The sequence below is a fragment of the Notamacropus eugenii genome, chromosome 4 (assembly GCF_028372415.1).
Source record: "Notamacropus eugenii isolate mMacEug1 chromosome 4, mMacEug1.pri_v2, whole genome shotgun sequence".
NCBI lineage: Eukaryota > Metazoa > Chordata > Mammalia > Diprotodontia > Macropodidae > Notamacropus > Notamacropus eugenii.
The window spans coordinates 216369435-216389912 of NC_092875.1; the positions used below are offsets into that span (position 1 = coordinate 216369435).

Consider the following 20478-nt stretch of genomic DNA (forward strand, 5'->3'; position numbering starts at 1 on the left):
TATAAACTTGGGAGATCAGAAGAATGTTAGTTCCTTCAACAGAAATGTATAAATTTAGTAGAGGGATGGGCTTTGAGGGAAAGAAAATGACATCGTGACTTTAGGACATTCTTTGAAATGTTAATAGTTTGAAATGTTAATAGGCAATTAGTAATGTAGGACTGAAGTTCAGGAGAGAAATTGGAGTGGGGGCTGAATATACAAATTTGGGAAGAATATCTGTATAGGGATGATAATTAGACCTATGAGGTCTCTAGGAGAGTGTATAGGGTGAGAAGAGAAGAGAGCCCAGGACAGAGCTTTGGGGAATTAAGGGGCATGAAATGAAGCATGAGCCATCATAACAGACTGAGGAGTAGTTAGACATGTAGGAGAACCAGGACATAGTAGTGTCAGGAAATCCACAGAGGAGAGAGTATCAAAAAGATAAAGGTGGTCAACATTATTAAATGGGATAGAGGCTATGTGACTTGCCCGGGATCACATAGCTAGTTATATGTCTGAGGTGTCTTCCTGATTTTAGGTTCAACATTATCCACTGCACCATCTAGCTATCCATGTTGAAGCTATTAGAGACATGGGAGATCAGAAGGTCCTGAAGGAAGTAGAAACAGATGAGGTCCATAGTTACAGGCAGGATATGATTCTACAATAAAGAGTATGGTTTCACAAGTCACATGGAAAAAATCAGTATCATTCCTTTATAGTCACATTTCTTAAATGTTGAGGGCTATCTTTAGAACAGTGAGAACACTTTCATTGGAAGCTGGTGGAAAGGATCAGAAGAAAGAAATAAGTTTAAGGATTTATCTCTTCATCTATTCTTTTCACACATCAATGCACCCATTAGCAAGCATTAAATACCTACTTATTATAAGTAAGACAAAGATCATGGCTAAAGGAGTTGTATTCAACAGTGATGATAAGATATGTATACAGATAAATATAATAATATAAATTAGATTAAGATTAGTGAATAATCAAAAATAAAAAAATCTCAAGATATGGGATAAGAGATTATTTTCATTGGGGAGGACTTGTGATAGCATCTGAACGTCTTTAGGATCCTTTGCTCCCCAAAGGAAGAAAAAAAGCAAGTATATAGCAGTGGACTCCAAAGATGATGGGAATCTTAAAAAAAAAAAAAAAGTTCACGGGAGACCAGAACTTAAAATTGTTAGTTGCTGAGTTATGCATAATAAACATGTGAGGGATTTGGAAGAATATGATTCTTCCCCCCCCCCCCCTTAGTTGATGTAGTCACATGATTTAATCACAGATGCTGAAGTTTTAATAAGGTAAACATTGAATTAACTGTAAAGTTTTGGCCCTACCCAGAGATTGCTGTGAAAATATGAACACCTCTTTAAGTCAGAAGGGAACGATGTAATAGAATGAACAAACAAATTAGTCACGGTCTTGGTGGCTTTAAGTAGATATTAAGCCTTGGACCTGTTAAAGGAAATACAAGCTTGGGAGCTTTGTAGAGCAGGATGGAGAGGAAGAGATTTGTTTCTTTTCCCCTCTTTCCCCATCTGCCATAGTATCTAACAGTGACTTGCCCAGACAAAGATATCCCATCTACTATCTGAAAGAGTTCAGGGCACATTGGAGGGAATGAACCTGAGTTCCTTCTTCAAACAGAACATGGATACAGAAAGACACCAACTTGATGGAGAAAGAAGATTCAAGGAATGAGAACCTTAGCAGCAAAGAGAGCTAGCAACCTATGAGATAGCTCTCCTCTGTCAGCTAGATGATACAGTGGATAGAGCACCAGGCCTGGAGGCAGGAAAATCTCTATTCAGATCTATCCTCAGATACTAGTTGTGTGACTCTGGGCAAGACACTTAATTCTGTTTGCTTCACTTTCCTCAACAATAAAATGGGAATAATAATAGTACCTATCATGATTGCTGTGAGGATCAAATAAGATAGTCTTTGTAAAGCACCTGGCACATAGCAGGAGGTATATAGTCACTTATCTCCACCCTGCTCTGTTCCTAGTCACCCTCCCCCACCCCCAACCCTTACTGAGTCAAGATATATATATATATATATATATATATATATATATATATATATATATATATATATATATATATATATATATATATATATATATAAAAGAACACATCTTGGGAGTGCTGAGCAACCCACCCAGCAGAGATGCTTCCTCTTCCACCCAAAGGGAAACTTTGTGAAGGCATTGTAAAGAGCGAAAGGACCTCAGGCCCTGAAGTTCCAAGAGATATGAGTTGCCTTGGCCGCAAGTATTCTCTATGTGTATGACCTTATATTTCTGCCCACTCTTTCTATGGGCTCTATGTGGATTTCTGGGAGAGTACACCCTACATTTATATTTTGTAGCAATTATTTTTTCTATGTCATCTTAGCAGATGTTTTTCACTGAGACTAATTGTGTCTATTGATATGTTCATGGGAAACATACCAAAGAGAGCTTGTGAGCTATAGTTTTAGAAGGGTGGCCCAAGAGGACAAAGCCCTTGAATCTCAAGGTAGTAGTTACCTTCTAGATAGTCTCCCTTGCTGGGAGTGGAGGAGAGGAAGGAATGATGTGTACAGACAGCAATGGTTTCAGGAGACATTTTAAAAGAGTTTGTCTTCAAAACTTTATTGTTTTTCACATTTGTGGTCATACAGGTATCACTCCCTACAAATGGGCAGTTAACATGACAGAGTGTTTAGCAAATGGAATATAGAAGAGTGTTTTCCATGCCAGACTTTCTTTTTTTTTTTTTTCAATTCAATAAACCTTTATTTTTTTTTTCTATTAATTTTTTTATTTTTTTTAATGTTTAACAATCACTGCCATACAATTGCGATTTTATCCCTCCCCACCCACCCCCCACTACCTCCCTCCCTCCCCACGACTGCATACAATTCTGTATAGATTCTACATAAACTTTCCTATTGAGTATATTTTCACTATCGTCATGCTGTGTGGTCAGACTAAGATAAATGAAAGAATCCGTATAACAAATCAGAACATGATACACAAACAGATACACATACACAAACATGATCTGCTACATTATGTGAGTGACTTCCATATTTCTCTCTCTGAGTGTGGAAGGCTTTTTGCCTTGAGGTCCACCATTGGGATTTTTTTTTTTTTTTCAGAAGTTCTTGTGTTATTACAAAAATCTAAGTCTACCAGAAAAAACTCTCACACACTGTGGTTGTTGCTGTGCATAAAGTTCTCCTGGTTCTGCTCCTTTCACTCAGCATCAGGTCATATAAGTCCTTCCAGGCCTCTCTGAAGTCTTCTTGTTCATCATTTCTTATGGCACAATAGTACTCCATTACATTCATATACCATAATTTATTCAGCCATTCCCCAATTGATGGACATCCCCTTGACTTCCAGTTTTTGGCAACTACATAGAGTGCTGCTATAAATATTTTTGTACATGTGAGACCCTTTCCCATTTTTATGATCTCTTGGGGATATAGTCCTAGTAGCGATATTGCTGGGTCAAAGGGTATGCACATTTTTGTAGCCCTTTGGGCATAGTTCCAAATTGCTCTCCAGAATGGTTGGATGCGCTCACAGCTCCACCAACAATGAATTAGTGTTCCAACTCTCCCACATCCTCTCCAGCATTTATCATTTTCTTGTTCTGTCATGTTTGCCAATCTTATAGGTGTGATGTGGTACCTCAGAGTTGTTTTGATTTGCATCTCTCTAACCAATAGTGATTTAGAGCATTTTTTCATATGATTATAGATAGCTTTAATTTCTTCCTCTGAAAATTGCCTGTTCATATCCTTTGACCATTTATCAATTGGGGAATGACTTGTATGATTATACATTTGGGTCAGTTCTCTATATATTCTAGAAATGAGGCCTTTATCCCCGAGCTTAGCTGTAAAAATTTTTTCCCAATTTACTACATCCCTCCGGATTTTGGTTGCATTGGGTTTGGTTGTGCAAAAACTTCTCAGTTTAATGTACTCAAAGTTATCCATTTTGCATTTCATAATGCATTCTATCTCTTCTTTAGTAAAGAATTCTTCCCTTCTCCATAGATCTGATAAATACACTATTCCTTGCTTCTCCAGTTTATTCATGGTATCAATCTTTATACCTAAATCATGTACCCATTTGGACTTTATTCTTGTGTACGGTGTCAGGTATGGGTCTATGCCTAATTTCCGCCACACTGTTATCCAGTTTTCCCAGCAATTTTTGTCAAACACAGACTTTCTTTTGAAGCTGTTAAGTGGGTTGTTTAGTGCACTCCCTACAAATAAACTTGGCACTTAGGTGTTTTAACCATATGTCTGATTTTTACAAGGATTCAGGATTATCTATAAATTATAAATTGCATAATTAGAGCCAATTCTATGTGGAAAAACAGATTGGAAAGAGATGAATGGCATCAGTATCCATACACTATGCAGCCAAAATGAGCTAAAATCTTCACATAAATACTTTTGGGCCTTTAAGTGAAGGGTTTACATTTTTGAGGAGAAACTTGGGAACAGTCACTCAGGCACAAATTCTCCAATTTAATCTTCCTTTACCATTGAAAGGAAGTGAGTATACTGCAGAGGTAGTAAATCCCAATCAATGTTCTTACTTTGCTCTTTGAAAAGTAAACTGAATTCTCCAAGCTTTAGTTTTAAAACAGACAAGACATAAACATTCGGTTCCCAAGATGCGTATACTGAGGATGAATTAGATGAATTAGATGAATTACAATTTTGTTATACCTCTAAGAAAATGCAAAGAATGACTATATTTTTTATGTGGCTAAAATTCAGATATTTTAAGTTAATGAAAATATTTCTCAGCAGGACAAAAAACAAATCGTCAAAGATATGAGGCAGATCTATTACATATAACTTCATAAACTGCAGCCCCTAGTTACAAAATGAAGAAACGTGAAAATGTGTGAAAATTTAAAAATAAAGAAAACGTTTTTCACCCTACCTAGAACACTTTTCAGCAGATGGCACTGCAGTTTTACAGGACAGTAGTTCAATATCTTTCTTAAGTTTAAGTATAAAAATATTCATACAAGTAGGATCTCTTACAGCCAACCGCAGTAACCTTCAGTGATTGCACAGAGAGGTTGGGAAATAACACATATGGGGTTCAGAATCACAGATGTAATTACACATTTAATGGCCATAATTTGACCTTGACCTGTGAGATAAATTTATATATGATGCCATCCTTTTCTGTGATCTTTCTAGCTCTCACTAATTTAATAGTACATTTTCTTCATATTCAATACTTAGTAGAATCTCAAAACTGCACCAGTATCACATATTTCACAGATTCACAGAAAGTTAGGGTTGTCAGGAACACTGGAGGACATCCTAGTTCAATCTCCCCTCTCCCTTAATTTGACAGATGAGAATACTTAATGCAGCACTTAACACAGTTCATGGCACATAGCAAGCCCTTAATAAATGCTTGTTGGCTGACTTATTGACCAGAGGTTAAGTAACTTGTCTAAGTTCAAAGAGATAGTAAGTGGAAACACAAGAAATCCAAAGAAGAAAAGTTTTTGTACTCTGATACAGGATTTATTTTTATTATAGTTGTCTTTCACTTGTTTAATACTTCCCTAGACTTGATGTTTGACTGCTAAAATAGGAGCACACCTGGACAAAAAATAAAACAAAACAACTCAGTATTATTGGTAATATACTATTTACCAATCTACGTCCCTATTTCTCTTTCTCTTGTCTACTTTTCTTATCAATTTCTTTTCTTTTTCCTTTTTCTTTCATCATCTTGTCTTCATTTGCTTCATGAATGTCAGAGTTGAAAGGGGTTTCATTGTAGCCCCCTTGTCTGGAGCTACTTCTCCAATTGAGCACACACAGTTATGGTTGAGGGTTCCCATAGTTCTGTTAGCTGCTACTACTACTGGGGGTAATTCTGAAGGCCTCCTTTTAGCATTTTTCCTCACAAGTTCCCAACAAAATACTTCTGATTCACATCAGTGAACCAGACTTCCATTTAACATTTAGAAAAGATTATTCACTAAACAGGCATAGTAAGAATAGCCAGTACAAAACATTCCCTGCAAAAGATTGGGGGAAGGGAGAACCCCCCCATAAATATATATAAGGTCCTTGAGAAGACTGGGGCACTAATGGACAATATGATTATTATATGGGAGAGGGCAATCAGGTAACATAGTAGGTAAAGAAATGGCCTTAGAGTCAAGAGGACCTGAGTTCAAATCTGGTCACCGACACTCATAAACTGTGTGACCCTGGACAACTCACTTAACATTTTTGTCTCAGTTTACTCATCCCTAAAATGAGTTGGAGAAGGAAATGACAGAGCTTTCCAGTATCTTTGCCAAGAAAATTCCAGAGGGGGGTCATGAAAAGTTTAACACAACTGGAAAGGACTGAACGAAAGTATCAAAGTATGAGACGTCACACAGGGTCACACACCTAGTAGAAAACACATGTAGCCAAAGGTTACTGGGAGCCCTTTCTTGAATCCATAGCTGGATGTCTCTGGTGCAAGGGTCAAGCTCCTTCAAGCTTTGTCATTCCTCAATGGAGTGGGGGAGGAAGAGAATGATTCCTTCCAAATCGTTAAAGGAGGATTATATTAGCTATTTTAACTTCCATGCCTCTGAGAATCTAAGCTGGAAAGTATTTTAGGAGTCATATCACTCTGCTGATTCATTTTGAACATTGTAATATTCTGAACCCCATATTTTTTTCATGAAAAGATGTTTTAAAGACAAATTTTACATTTATCTCCATTAAATTTCATTTCCTTAGACTCAATTCAAAGCTCTAGTTTGTAAAAAAAAAAAAAATTTGGAGGTTCAAATTTTATCTTCCCTCCCAGTCATATAGAAGCAGTGATGGAGAGGCTGTGTAGAATGATGAATATAGTGCTGGCCTGGGAGTTGGGCCAACCTAAGTTCAAATCTTTCTTTTGACACTCAAACTGCTTGTGTTCTTGAGTTATTGTAATGGTAAAATGGGAATAATAATAGCTGTAGTAAATGTCTAAGGAGGTTGTTGTGAACTCAAGTCATATAGTAATTTTCAAATTCCAAAGCACAATATAATCATTAATTATGTTGGTTTAAAATGTGATAAGCATTCCATCAATCCCTTTGTAAGCATGGGTGGTGGGGTGGGGGGAGGGAGAGTGGAGTGAACCCCTATTCCCTATACCCCTTGATATAGTCACTGGAAATGATCACAATGTTAGTACATCATTATCTCTTTACAAATTAGGAATACCTTTCTCTGACTGAGGCAAAAGGGTGCAACTAACTATCATTAATTGAACAATGATAGTCCTGATAGAGCTTTAAGAAAGGGCTAGCACTGTCAATTTAGAGTTGGGCTCACTGCAGACTCTCAGAGCCCCATCTAGTAAACTACCCAGAAGAGATTATTTGCCCAGGAGGAGCACTGTGAGATCTTCCTAAGAAAAGAAAGGTCTTCCGAAGACTAGCAGTACTGGAGGGGAATGGAAAAGGCATTTATACAGTACCTAATATGTGTTAGACACTGGGCTACGAACTTTTTATGAATCTCTCATTTGATCTTCACAACAATCCTGCAAGGTAGGTATTATTATTATCTCCATTTTACAGTTGAGAAAACTGAGGCAAACAGAGATTAGGTGTCTTGCCTAGGGTCACATTAGTGAGTAAGATCTGGATTTGAATTCAGGTCTTCCTGACTCTAGGCCCTGAGCTCTATCTACTCTGCTTGCTAGGGATTACCTGAAGTAGTGACTAGCCTTGAGATGAATATCAGGTCAGTGGACCCAGATGGCTCAGGAGAAGAAAGTGAGGTTGGTGACCTTGCACAGCCCTTCCACACTCAAATCAAAGTCAACTGCAAGTCATGTCATCATCTTGATGTCATGGTCCTCTTCGAGAACAAAGGACAAAAACAACCTGTGAGTGAGTAGCAGTTGCTCTCCTCCCTCCTTTCTCTCCTCTCCCCTCCCCACCTCCCCTCTCCTGTCCTCTGATGTTCTGCCCAGGGGAAGGTAAAATCCATGACCAAAAGCTGCCTTTTTTTCCTTTGGGTTTACTGGCAACATTTCTTGTTCAAAGATCAAGCCTTAAACCCAATTCACTCTGGAGCTCATAGACTGAACAACAAGTCCTCACCCACCTAGCACAGAATGAATGTAATAACTAAATAGTAATTGTTTCTCTTTTACCCAGGTACCCTGAGGTTCTTCCCCTCCCAGTTCAATTTTTTTTTTTTTTTGATAAAAGGGGCCATCCCTTGAGTAACATAAAGAAGCCTATTCATTGAATGAGTGTATATCACTCAAAGTGAGAATGTGATAAGACCTTAGCCTAAAAGGGCCAGGGTCTCGCATTACATCCTGGGCCATCTCTAGTTCTCCTGATGAATATCAGGCCACTGGACCCAGATGGCTCAGGAGAAGAAAGTGAGGTTAGTGACCTTTCATAGCCCTCCTTCACTCAAATCAAAGTCAACTGCAAGTCATGTCATCATCTTGATGTCATCGTCCTTTTTGAGAACGAACGATAAACACAACAACTGACTAGCCTTGATCACATGTTCCTTACACATATGACCAACTACCTTTTTGGTCTGTTTGAATCCACTCTTTCCTCTATGTATATAAGTGGGTCAAGGGGTCCCAAGCTTATGGGGCAGAATGATTTGTTTCTACTGTTTTCATCATGCCATCTTAATAAATGACTTTTGCTAATAGCTTATTGAGCTTACAGTCTGATAGTGGAAAGCATACTGGTGAGGATTTGTGAGCTATAGTAATAGGATTGGGAATCCAAAGAGCAGACCTTGAACCTGTAAGAGTAGTAATTACTCTTCAGGAAGGTAGCCTAGAGGGACTGCTACACTTTCATTCAAATCAATGATAGAAAATGCTGAATAACACAGCACCTAAATGCCTGTAGAACTCCACTTGAGACACTTCTCCATAGTGAAATCTATCCAGTCGTATCTCTATCTGGTCTTTCAGACAGTTTCACATCAACCTCACTCTATTACCATTTCTCCTATTCTAACTCTAACTCTGTTATCATATCTTTCCATCTTGTCCACAAGAATACCTTGAAAGACTGTCAGATATCTTGCTGAAATCCACGAGTTGTGTTTACACATTTCCATGATACCAGTAAACCTGTTAGAATGAAAATGATACTAATCTGGTATGAACGTTTTTGATAATCCATATCAGAGTGTAGTGATCATTACTTCACTTTTCAAAATGTTTTCAAATCATCCCTTTAATAATACATTCTAAGAATTTTCAATGTATTGAAGTCAAGCTTTCTGGCTTATTCTTCAGAGCATCTACAATTTTGTTCTTTCTGAAATTTGTAAAACTTGTCTATTTTTAGTCATATAACTCCTTTTCCCTTTTGCATGACTTATTAAAGAGAGTGATCCACTGTGTCACAGCAAGCAAATCTACCACTTAAAAAAATTTATTTGGTTTTGGTGACAAATTTATTGAGGGGGCAGATATTCTCTTAGCATGTCCTCATTTTTCTTGGCTTTCAATGCCCTGGAAACCATTTTTGTTGCATTTCTCCCAGTCTGAAGAAGCAAAGTATGAATGGGGTTCTGCTTTCCCTATCAATTGATATCATACATCATATATCAAATCACTTTGAGCAGTCTTCTTTTTATTCTCCTTCTAACACTGCTAAACAGTTCCTTGTTCTTAGCATTCATTATCAACCTCAGCTTATTTCGAGTTTTTATGCTTCTGATGATATTCTTACAGATTAGTTTAACTCTTTTTGGTTAATTTTTAGTTTTTTGACCTTTCTGTCATCATTTTCTGTATGCATCTTTTAAAAATCTAATTTAGCAAGCAGCTTCCCATCCTTACCTAATAGTTTCTTGAAATAGCTTCTCTTATTCTCTCACATTGAACTTGCTTTTGCATCTTCTGTCAGAATCTTATTATTGAGAGTTTTCTGTCTTTCTTCAACTGTTCAATATTTTCCTATGTTTAGGCTCCCCTTCCCTGACTTGGTAAAGGGCCCTCAGAGCATAAGGCATTTCTAGAGGCTGTTTGGGAGTTTGGACCATATTTAAACAGACTGATAACCAGAATCATGCTTTAGTGAAAAGAACACTAGATTCAAAGACCACTTCCCCTACTTCTTATCTCTCCAAGCAATTTACTCTATTTGGTCTAAGTCCCTTACATACAAAATAAGGCTACTGAATTAGGTTTCCTCTCAGGTCTCTTCCACTTCTAAGTGGTAAAGCGCTCATCAGTTACCCTTTTTTATGCATTTTCTTCAAAGAACACAACTGAATAAAGTTCTAAGGTAACTTTTCAGTTTTTACATTACTAATTGGTCCAAACTTTACAAAGGACCAAAGGAACACTCCAGCATTTTGTGGCAACTTAGTTTTCAACCATAGTTGACACAGGAATTCTAGACGTAATTTAGAGTGTGCATGCATACCCTTGAATGTTTTTACTGAACGCTGCCATGTATTGGCTATTTACAATATAGGATTCCTATTATTCCAGAGGTTTTTAGACATATCCCAGTCATAATCCATTTTTCTTTTATTTTTCCTTAATTTTTAAAAAAAATATCTCATGAATTTCATGACTATGTTTTACCGGTAGGCTTCCGCTTCCCTTCTGAACTTTCTGCGGCAGGGGATCGCTCCTACAATGACTTCATTTAGCCAATGGCTTTTAAAGGCAAGGCTTAGCTTTGGGGCTACTTCAAATATCCAGACAAACGCATTCCACGCACGATCTCTAGCCATAGCCCAGGAGACGGCCCTCGGTGGGCTCGGGCCCCACAGCGAAAGGGGCAGAGCCGCAGGAGGCGGGGCCTCCAGCCCCGCCCGGATTCTCAACCCCGCCGAAAAACCCGCGTTCCGTAAAGCACCGCCCAAGGCGCCAGGATCTCTAGAAGAAAGGGGCGGGTCCTGAACCCTAGGTCGTGTAGCTTCTCGACCAATCAGGACGCAGAGAAACGTGTTCAGACAAAGACTACAACTCCCGAAGTGCATCGCGACTGAAAGGGGTTCCTTCCTTCTGCACTCTTCTTACCCTTCCTTCTCCTGTACAACCTTGTGTTGCTTCTCGGTAACTACGCCAACCGCGCTTCTAGAGCCTGGCTTGGGATTTTCGGCGCGCCTTCCTATCCCAGGAGCTGATTCCAAAACCGGGGCGGCACGGTTTCCGCGGGGACAACAATTGCGGCCGGACGGACGCCGTGGCGCGGAGGTTGAATGCAGAGCTGGCCGATGCTGTGGCTGGGAGTTTCCGGGGGCACGAGATGGCTTTGTTGGGGCTGATCAGGAAACTGGGTAACTTTCTGGCGAGCCCCCAGGCACCCTGGGGCCGTATCCCGCGTCCTCCTCGGTCCCCTCCTCCCCAGATTCCTTCCTCCCTCCCCCCTTTCCTCTCTCGTTCCCTCCTGAGGCTCTCGCCTCCTCGCCCCGACGACCCTGGGGCGCCTCTGAGCCCCACAGAGCTGGCTTTGGGGTAACAGCTTGTTTGACCCTAGAAAACCAAGCTGATAATTGTGATCGACTTCCTGAAAGACGCCTAGTGTCACCCTCCCCCGTCCTCCCCAAAGTGCCCCCTGGAAGCCCTGTGCAGGGTGTCCGAAGCCTTAGGGTCCTGAAGCTGAAAACCGCCCTGAGTGCAATGGGGACGCCCTGTATCTGATTCCCGAATGAGGTGTGTGTTGTCGTCCCTGGACAGGTCATCCCCTGGCAGAGATAAGGGAGAGGGCGCTCAAGAGTATTCTTTGCAAGGTGGAACACAATTTGATTTCTTGTGTCGAACTCGTACAAGAGAAACTTCTTTTTATTTATTTGCTGGAATGGTTCAACTTCCCTACTGTCCCCATGAAAGAAGAGGTTCTGAACCTACTCAGCAGTTTGGTTAAGGTAAGATCATCTTGGAATATGAAAGAGTGTCACCAAATGATTTAATTTAGTAGCAACATGCATTTATGAAGGGCCTTATATACACAAGGCAATACTGTAGGCTTTGGGGACACTTCTACAGGGATTATGGTACAGTGTAAAGAATACTGAACTTGGTGTCATAGGTCACTGGATCAGCCACTTACTACTTGTGAGACTCTGGACAAGCTGTTTAATACTTTGGGCCCTAGTTTGCTCATCTGGGCAAGATGATCTTTAAAGTCCCAATTCCAAAATTTGGTTTTATTATCTTTGATTTTAGAGGCATGGGCACTCTTATAGGATTATAGATTTCCAGCTGGAGAGAACCTTAGAGATCATTGAAGCCAGTCCCTTATTTTACAGATGAAGAAACAGTCCCAGAGAGTTTAAATAACTTAAATAAGCTGGTCAGATCTGAGGTACATTTTGAACCAAAGTCTTCTTGACTCCAAGTCCAATGCCCAGTGTAATATACCCGTGCTGCTTTTCTCCACTTGTGTACCTCACAATCATTCATTGACACTAGTAAATGAATGGACCTTGGAGAAAAATTCATTTGTAGCTGTTCGAGAACCGAGAATTTAGGCTTGTTCTCATGGGATAGAGTAGGGCAACAAGTTGGTGAAGTCAATAGAGTGCTTGGCCTGGAGTCAGGAAGACCTGAATTCAAATTCAGCCTCAGATACTTCAAGCTGTGTGACCCTGGGCAAGTTACTTAACCCAGTTTGCCTCGGTTTCCTCATCTGTAAAATGAACTGGAGAAGGAAATGTCAAACCACTCCAGTATCTTTGTCAAGAAAACCCCAAATGGGGTTACAAAGAATTGGGCATTACTAACAACAACAACACCATAGAATAGAATGTGGCTTCTCACAAAGCATATTTGAACTATTTCCAGGTGGCATAAGCTCCAGTTCTTATGTTCTTTTGACATATCATTCTAAAACCCATGGTCCCTTCTGTGTCTTGATGAGGCCTTGAATTAAATTGGGCATTGAAAGATGAAAAAAAAGAGGAGTGCTGACCCTGTTATATGATAAGTCATTGGAATTGGTTGGGGATACAAAGATGGAAAATGATATAATTCCTACAAATCTTTGAAGAGTTTATGATCTTTTGACTAGAGTTGAAGATGGGATGGTGTAAGGTGTGGATAAGTTGTGTATGTAGATGGACCTCAGTTTTTGGAGGACTGGCCTAATTTGTAGAGGTACATCAATAGAAGGTTGACCACTGAGTGGTGATTTTTCTTTTTTGACTATAATAAACTGTGAGGGGCATCCACTAATTACAGTGATTTGCTTGTGATTTACATCAGTGTAGGAACTGTTTTGACTCCTTGAAGTAATTATATGAAAAGGAAGCATATGCAAAAATGATGTAACTTACAGTAGAGCATATGTTTTCTTTTGTGACCAGTGGTATGTATTTTCGAATAGGGAAGATTAAGGGAAACTGGGTCAGTTGAACAATGGTTCGGTTCAGTTTACTGAAATATATTAAGTACCTGCTGTTTTCAAGGCCCTGTGTTGGAGATGTAGAGACAAAAGCAAAACAGCCCATGCTCTTAAGGAGCTTACATTCTACTTTGTACAGTGAAGACTGTATTCCCTCTTCATCCCTATTTCATAGAGTCCTTAACTTCATTCAAAGCATAGCTTAGAGTTCACTTACTATATACAATGTCTTTCTTATTACTCTCAGGTGTCAGCAGTCTGTCCCTCTTGAAATTACAGGGTAATATTTGCATATATTTATATGCATATTTGCTGTATCTTCCAGTAGAGGACCACTGCCTCATTTTACAGATGAGGAATCTGAGGGTCAGAGTTGAAGTGACTTTCTCAAGTTCTCCTAGGAATTAAATGGCATAGCAAACATTTGAACTTGGATATTCATGTCTTTGTTCAACAGCTCATGAATTGGAGCAGAGTCTGAAGACAGTGAGAGTAATCCAACACTGAAGTTTGTCAGGCCAAGATCTTCAGTTGGATAGATAGCAAAGACCTCAAGAGAAAGAGGACAGTGTAGAGTTGAACTGGTTCACCAAAGGGTTAATTAAGATGGGAAAGTGAAGCCAATGTGCTCTGTGTAGGAGTAATGGCCTGGGAAAGAAATGAGGACTGTCAGGATTAGATGTCATGGTGAGGAGGAGGAGGAATGGGATTTGACACCGGGAGAGGTGAGGTAAAATAACAACAGATTATGAACAGAAATTTTAGAGTTCAGGAACATGGAAGTGATGCATTTGTGGATGTTGTCAAGATCAAGGATAGGACTATCTCAGTGTGTAGTTGAGGTAAGTTTGAGCAGTGTGTCATAGGAAATGAGTAAGTTGAGGAAATGTGAGGTTAGGATGTTTGAGAAAGTATCAATATGTATGTTGAAGTTCCCTACTATGAGAATAAGAGTTGGGGAGGAGAAAGACTGTGAGGCAGGAGCTGAACTCATTAAGAAAAGGATAGTGTCCTGAAAGTCTCTAGAGAACAGCCATGAGAATCTTGATTCAGTGATAAATATGTGTTGAATGAACCTCAAAGGAGTAGAGGTTACTGGGTGATGGTGGTAGAGAGAAAGCCTCAATATGGCAGCAGGGAGCAAGGTGTATTGCAATGCCCCTGCCACAACCAATGTAGAGAGTGTAGCCAAGGAAACTGCTATTAAGAGGGAACTAAGTTTCAGTGAGTACAAGAAGATGGAGAGAATGAGAAAGAAAACATTTAAGATGAAAGTTAGTTTGTTACCTAAGGCGCAGCTATCCCAGAGAGCACAGTGGAAAGTATGGATAGCTTTAGAGTGGAATGCTGTTGGGATTATGTTAAATGGGATGGGAATAAGGATGCAGTAAGTGGGGGACCAAGAACAGGGTTTGAGCAGGAGCAGCTGATGGTGTAGTTTCCTGGTGTGTTGTCGGGGGGCGTCTCGAAAGAATTCACAGACTCAAACCATATCCAATCCCAAGCAAAGGCATTTATTGAAGGTTATGCTCCCTGGAGGACTGGGCTTCTTAGAGGAATCAGCAGCTTCAGTAGGACAAGACAGGTAATTTCATAGTGTAATGATGGAGATTACACAACAGAAATTATGACTACTAAAGAGGCAGGAGGAGTTTGTCAAGGGATTAGGTAATAGGGAAGGAGTCTCAGTGGAACTGCAGTGTGATTACCCATAATGCATGCAGAAAAACCCAAACTTGGGGGAATGGGGGGAGGCATTAATTTATGATAGATACTGTAATAAGTTTCTCTACATCATAAGTTAGCCTAAAGTACAGTTTTTGCTGTTACTGTGCAGGTACCTATTTAGAGAAAGTCTCTTCTATTGTGTAGGAGTCCACATCCTCCTTGGACCTCCTGGTGCTGCTGCTTTCTGATTGGCTGGCTATTGTGATGTTGTCTGAGATTAGATGGATGTGGTTGTGGTTGTGGTTGAATGCTTGGGCACACCTGTTGTTTCTGTGAGAAATATGATGAATGGGTCTGGGGGCAGTGGGTAGGGATTCCGTCACATGGACACACCTTCTGTTCTAGTGGGGCATGAGTTCATGGGCACTTCTGCTGTTCTAGTGAGGCATATATGAGAAAGTTAGGATATCAAGGGGGGGGGCAGTGACTATATTGAGTCTGGGGACAGTGGCTAGTTAGGGGCAGTGGGCCTGCTGTTCACTGAGGCTTATGATTGAGTCTGGGAGCAGTGATGTGGTTAAAGACAGATTGTGTGGTTAAATCAGGACATACCTGCTGTTCTGTGAGCCCATAAGGAACTCAGAATATTGATGTGGGAGCAGCTTTATTAGGACTCACTCCATCACTGGGAAGACAGAAACACTAGAATGGGGAGGGAGTGATGGATTGACAGTATGTTAAAACTTTGAGGAATGATTTCAGAGGGTCAGTAAGCAGTGTGCAACTCCTGTTGATGCAAGGGGTCTGAGAGAGGCCTGGAGCTGGATAATAGCTGCTCAAGGAGGCTGGGGAGGCTTCCTGTGGTGATATAGGGGTCCTTGAGATAATGCCTGGAGAGCTGTGGAAGAGCTGCTCTGGGAAACCATGAATCACTTGAAACTAGCTTGGATTTGAAAGAAGGGTACTACTTTGTTCCTGTTAATCTGTGCTTCTGGTGTCCTTTTAGAGAACCATATTGCTAAGCTTTTTTTTCCTGATAGTTACCAGGTATTTTATTGTATGTATTTCTGAAACCATTCTGTAAGTTATAATTTTCTCATATAGATTGATTCCTTTGGGGAATAGTTGCAGAAATGTAGTGAAAAAATAAAATTGGAAGATTATTGACAGATAAATGCATAAAATATTTATCCAAGTACTTATGTGCCAGACATTATGCTAAATGCTACGGATACAAATACAAAGAAACAAGACCATTACTGACCTCACAGAATTTACATTAAAATGGCGAAATACAATATATAATGGAGGCTGGAAGGTGAGGAAGGGGGTTCTTGTGTGTTTGGTGTTATAGTTAGGAGCTGATGACTGAGGAGTGATGTGATGTCTTAGCAGAACCCAAGGTTATTCTAGGGCTAGAGTCCAAAGTTTTTTTTGAGGAGGAGGTGGAGATAATGGCCAAAGTTTTATCTTTGCCTGCATGAAATGTAGTTGTTTTTGATTATAGCTATTCTCAAAAGACTGTCTTTCTTTTATTTTAGCATCCATCAGCAGTCCAACATTTGTTTGATATTGGTGCATATGAGTTCTTCTCCATGCTTCGTCCTAATGTGGATCCAGATTTGCAGGCTGAAATTGATGGTATTTTGGATGGCCTGTTTATTCTTCCTTCAGATGATTCTTCTCCATATCATCGTTCTTCATTTTTCCAAACCAAGCCATTTGTATGTGGACCCAAAACTGGTAACCTGAAATTGATATGATATATTCCTTAAAAAAAAAAAAATCTCATTTTCCTAAAGCTAACTGCTGATAGATTAAAAAAAGGTAGACTTTGAAAAATGGTCATCTTGATGAAGCACCCTTGTGTGTTTAATGTAGTGGTAGGTTCATCTCTTTCCTAATAAGTTATCTCCTTCCCTAACTACCTAATAGTAATTTTATATTTATTATATGTATATTCTGTGTATACTTAGGTGTGTACATTTTGTTTTCTCCATTGGAACATAAGCCTTTTGTGATCAGGGATTGTTTCACTTTTTTGTATTTATATTCCCAATGCCCACTATAGTGCCTGGCATTTATTAATAAATATTTACTGGTTGATTGGATAAATCCAGAGTGAGAAGGTAAAATAAAGATCCTGGAAAAAAAACCATCAACTAATCCATTGTGTCAATCCACAGATTTAAATATTTTCATTTGAACTAAAATAATTGAGCTTGATTGATAGAAAAGTGATGGGCTGAGGAGGTGTGGAGGAGGAACTCTTTAGGTTGAAATTGATGAAATTTTAAACATATACCTATCCAATATAGGATTCAGTAACTTTTTCTCTAGGGAATAGTAAGTAGACTTGTTACAGATGAGAACAACCCTAAACAGTGTCCTTCCAGATGTTTTTTTTTATAAAAACCTTGTGAAAATTAAGATAGTAATTAATAAATTTTATTTTCATGGAGCAAAGAAAAAAGAGGAAGCCAGTACAAGTTTGGTAACTTTTTTTTTCTCTTCAGCTTTACCAGAAGAAAATGAAATTAGACCTGGATATTTTCCTCAGGACATAAACAGTCTCCAACAGACAGAAGGCTATTCAGGATCACTGAGTATGTATATTTATGATGATCATTTATGTATTCTTTGTTAAATTTAAGTATCCTTTTTGGTGTAAATTTTTTACTATTATGTTACAGTGCGTAATATAAAATTTAGAGTATGCAGAGGACACATCCTTTCAGTCGAGGCAAGTAAATGTACCAGCCAGAAAATCAGTTGAAGATACTTCTATTTTCTGATGGTCTTGTATTTTAAGTGCAGATCCACTTTGGAAACTTTTCCCTAACTGCCCCAGAACTCACATAAGCATACTTATCCATTAGAGAGAATAGAGTGAAAGCTAAGTGAAGATAGAGAATAACTAGGGGAGAGTCATGGATTTCTAGAGATGTAGATCAATTTTTAATTTTTTTATTCAACCAACCTATGTGCTTATTATATGTAATAGTGTTTTAAAAGCTTGATGCATTTCTCATCTGCCTAAAATTTTTGTTAGGTTTTTACTTAGCTTTGTTTTTGAGATGACAGAATAGATTCTCAGTAATTGCTGTGATCATCATGTTTTCTATCATTAGTCCACAGAGTAAGGCAGGCAGGTCTTTAACAGTTAGTCACCAAGCTAAGTGATGTAATGATGTAGGGAACAGTTGAAGGAGCTGTGGATGTCAGAAGGGATAAATATTTGCTTGTGCATGGGGCTCATGAAAATGTTAGAGACCTTTTGGTTTCTGAATTTTATTTCAAATCTGAGTTGAAGAAAATATTTAAATCTTTACTGATATCTCTTGTTTTTATGTCATTTGTATTTCCCAGAGAGCCTTCCTTTGTAACAAAGAATGAAAGAGAGAAAAAAAAAAGTTTGCAAAATAACGAGCACATACAATGAGTCTGACATTGTTAAAATATTGTCTTAAAAGAGTTCTTTAGTTCAGTGTTTTATAGTTTTAACTAATTATTAGTAAAATCCTTAAGAGCTCAGTGTGCAAGCTAAAATTCCCTCTTACTTTTTTTCTCCTTTCTTTAAAAGAAATAGTAATCAAAGCACCTTTTTCTTTGATCACCCTTCAGAGATAAACTTCTTTTTCTTTTTGTTCTAAAAGTACTTGTCTGTATGTAATTCTGTTCTTTTAACTTGTTGAGATTTTTCCCCAGCCATTGTCCTTATTTGCACAATGGCCTTTGCCAATTGAAAGGAAATATGGAGAAACTGTTTCAGTGCTGCTACTTTAACTTCTGGAATGATAAAGAACCATTTGAAAAATACCATTTGTGTATTCTGTAGCTTTTACTTATCTTTGGTATTGTTGAACTTCCTGTTAACTGCTATGATCTAATTGAAAAGTGACATTCTAGTATGAGTTCTAATGCTGATCCTGTAACTGTAATTATCTTCTTGTCTGTATTTTTATTGTTTAACTTTTAATCTTTGACATATAATGTTATTATGAATATTTTAAAATGAACTTTTCTCATTGGCATTTAACTTTAGTATTTAATGATGTGTCTATTATTGTTAATATATAAAGTTGGGATGATCTCTACTTGCTAATTAGTCCCTCTTCCTCACTCTCCAATCCAGCCAAACCGGCCTTCTCTCTGTTCCTACAAAATTAACTCTCTTATCAATTAAGGGGTCGCTAGGTGGCACAGGATAGAGTACTGGCCCTGGAATCAGGGGGACCTGAGTTCAAATCTCACCTCAGACACTTACAAACCGTGTGATCCTGAGCAAGTCACTTAACCCTCTGTGCCTTAGTTCCTTATTTATAAAATGATCTCGAGAAGAAAATGGCAAACTACTCTATTATGTTTGCCAAGAAAACCCCAAATGGGGTCACAGAGAGTAGTCTGAGAGGTAGGGAACAAAATGGAAATTTCAGTGGAAACTAAGATGATTATCCAGCTTAGTTCATGATAAATGTTTCTCATTGAATTAGCTTCTGTAGCCTATTTAATACTATGTAAACACATCTTTGGTTAGGAAAAAGATTCCTTTGAAGATGGCAATGTATGTAGCTGTGGGAAACATTGCCATTCTGAGTGACTTTGCCATCAAACTGTCTTGTTTTTGAGTCTTATGAAATATTTGTTTGATTGCAGTTATAGGTGTTTTGATGTAAGATGGAGCTTATGATGGCAGTCTTGTTTTTTTCTTGTCATTTTGTTATTAAGGAAAATTGTTCTGAAGTTTGATAATTGTAAAAAATAGCTCTTTAACGGTGCTGACAGAGAGCCAGTATGACTTCATTAAGAACAGGTCGTGCCAGTCTAATCCTATTTTCTTTTTTGACAGGCTTACTAAGCTGGTGGATCAGAAGAATATTATAGATGTAGTTTTCCTTCAAGTAGAGGCTAGATCCCCACTTTTATATATTATGATGGGGATTCCTTTTGAATATGAATTAGAACAGATAACCTTTGAGAATGCTTCTAGTGCCCAATATCTGTGATTCTGTGTTCATAACTGCATGTTTTGCTATTTCATTAACAGTAAATCAGACTGTGAAATGTTTGAAGTTTTCCACATTTCCTTGGTTGCCGCTCACTGCAACAGATAGACATGTTCTTTCCTCTAATGAAAGGTATAGTAGTTGAAATGTTTAAATGTTTAAATTATTTATTATAATTTATTTAAATAATATTATTTATTTAAATTATTTTTATTTCAGTATCCTATATAATAGCTTATTAATTTTTATACTGTGCTTATACTCAGTGAAGTGAATAAAAGGAAGTCAGCTTCGATTCTTCAAATTTTTGTCATATGGACCTATATATTGGAAGTTCCATATGTAATATATGTTACCTAGATAGGAATAATATGTTCTATGTAAATATCTATACCCATTTTATGTTG

General features: G+C 38.5%; 1 protein-coding gene across 4 annotated transcripts in view; it reads left to right on the forward strand.

The window, feature by feature from the left end:
• Window positions 1-11027: 11027 nt before the first annotated feature.
• RTTN (rotatin) overlaps window positions 11028-20478 on the forward strand; it is a 216018-nt gene continuing 206567 nt past the window's right edge. For all 4 annotated transcript variants that reach the window (XR_011966004.1, XM_072604121.1, XM_072604122.1 and 1 more), the window contains exons 1-5: window positions 11028-11331; window positions 11732-11919; window positions 16607-16808; window positions 17582-17671; window positions 20113-20203. Coding sequence is in view for 3 of the 4 variants with exons in the window: in XM_072604121.1 (XP_072460222.1) it covers window positions 11301-11331; window positions 11732-11919; window positions 16607-16808; window positions 17582-17671; window positions 20113-20203 (602 nt within the window). In the remaining variant the exon portion in view is untranslated. The remainder of the gene's footprint in view (window positions 11332-11731; window positions 11920-16606; window positions 16809-17581; window positions 17672-20112; window positions 20204-20478) is intronic.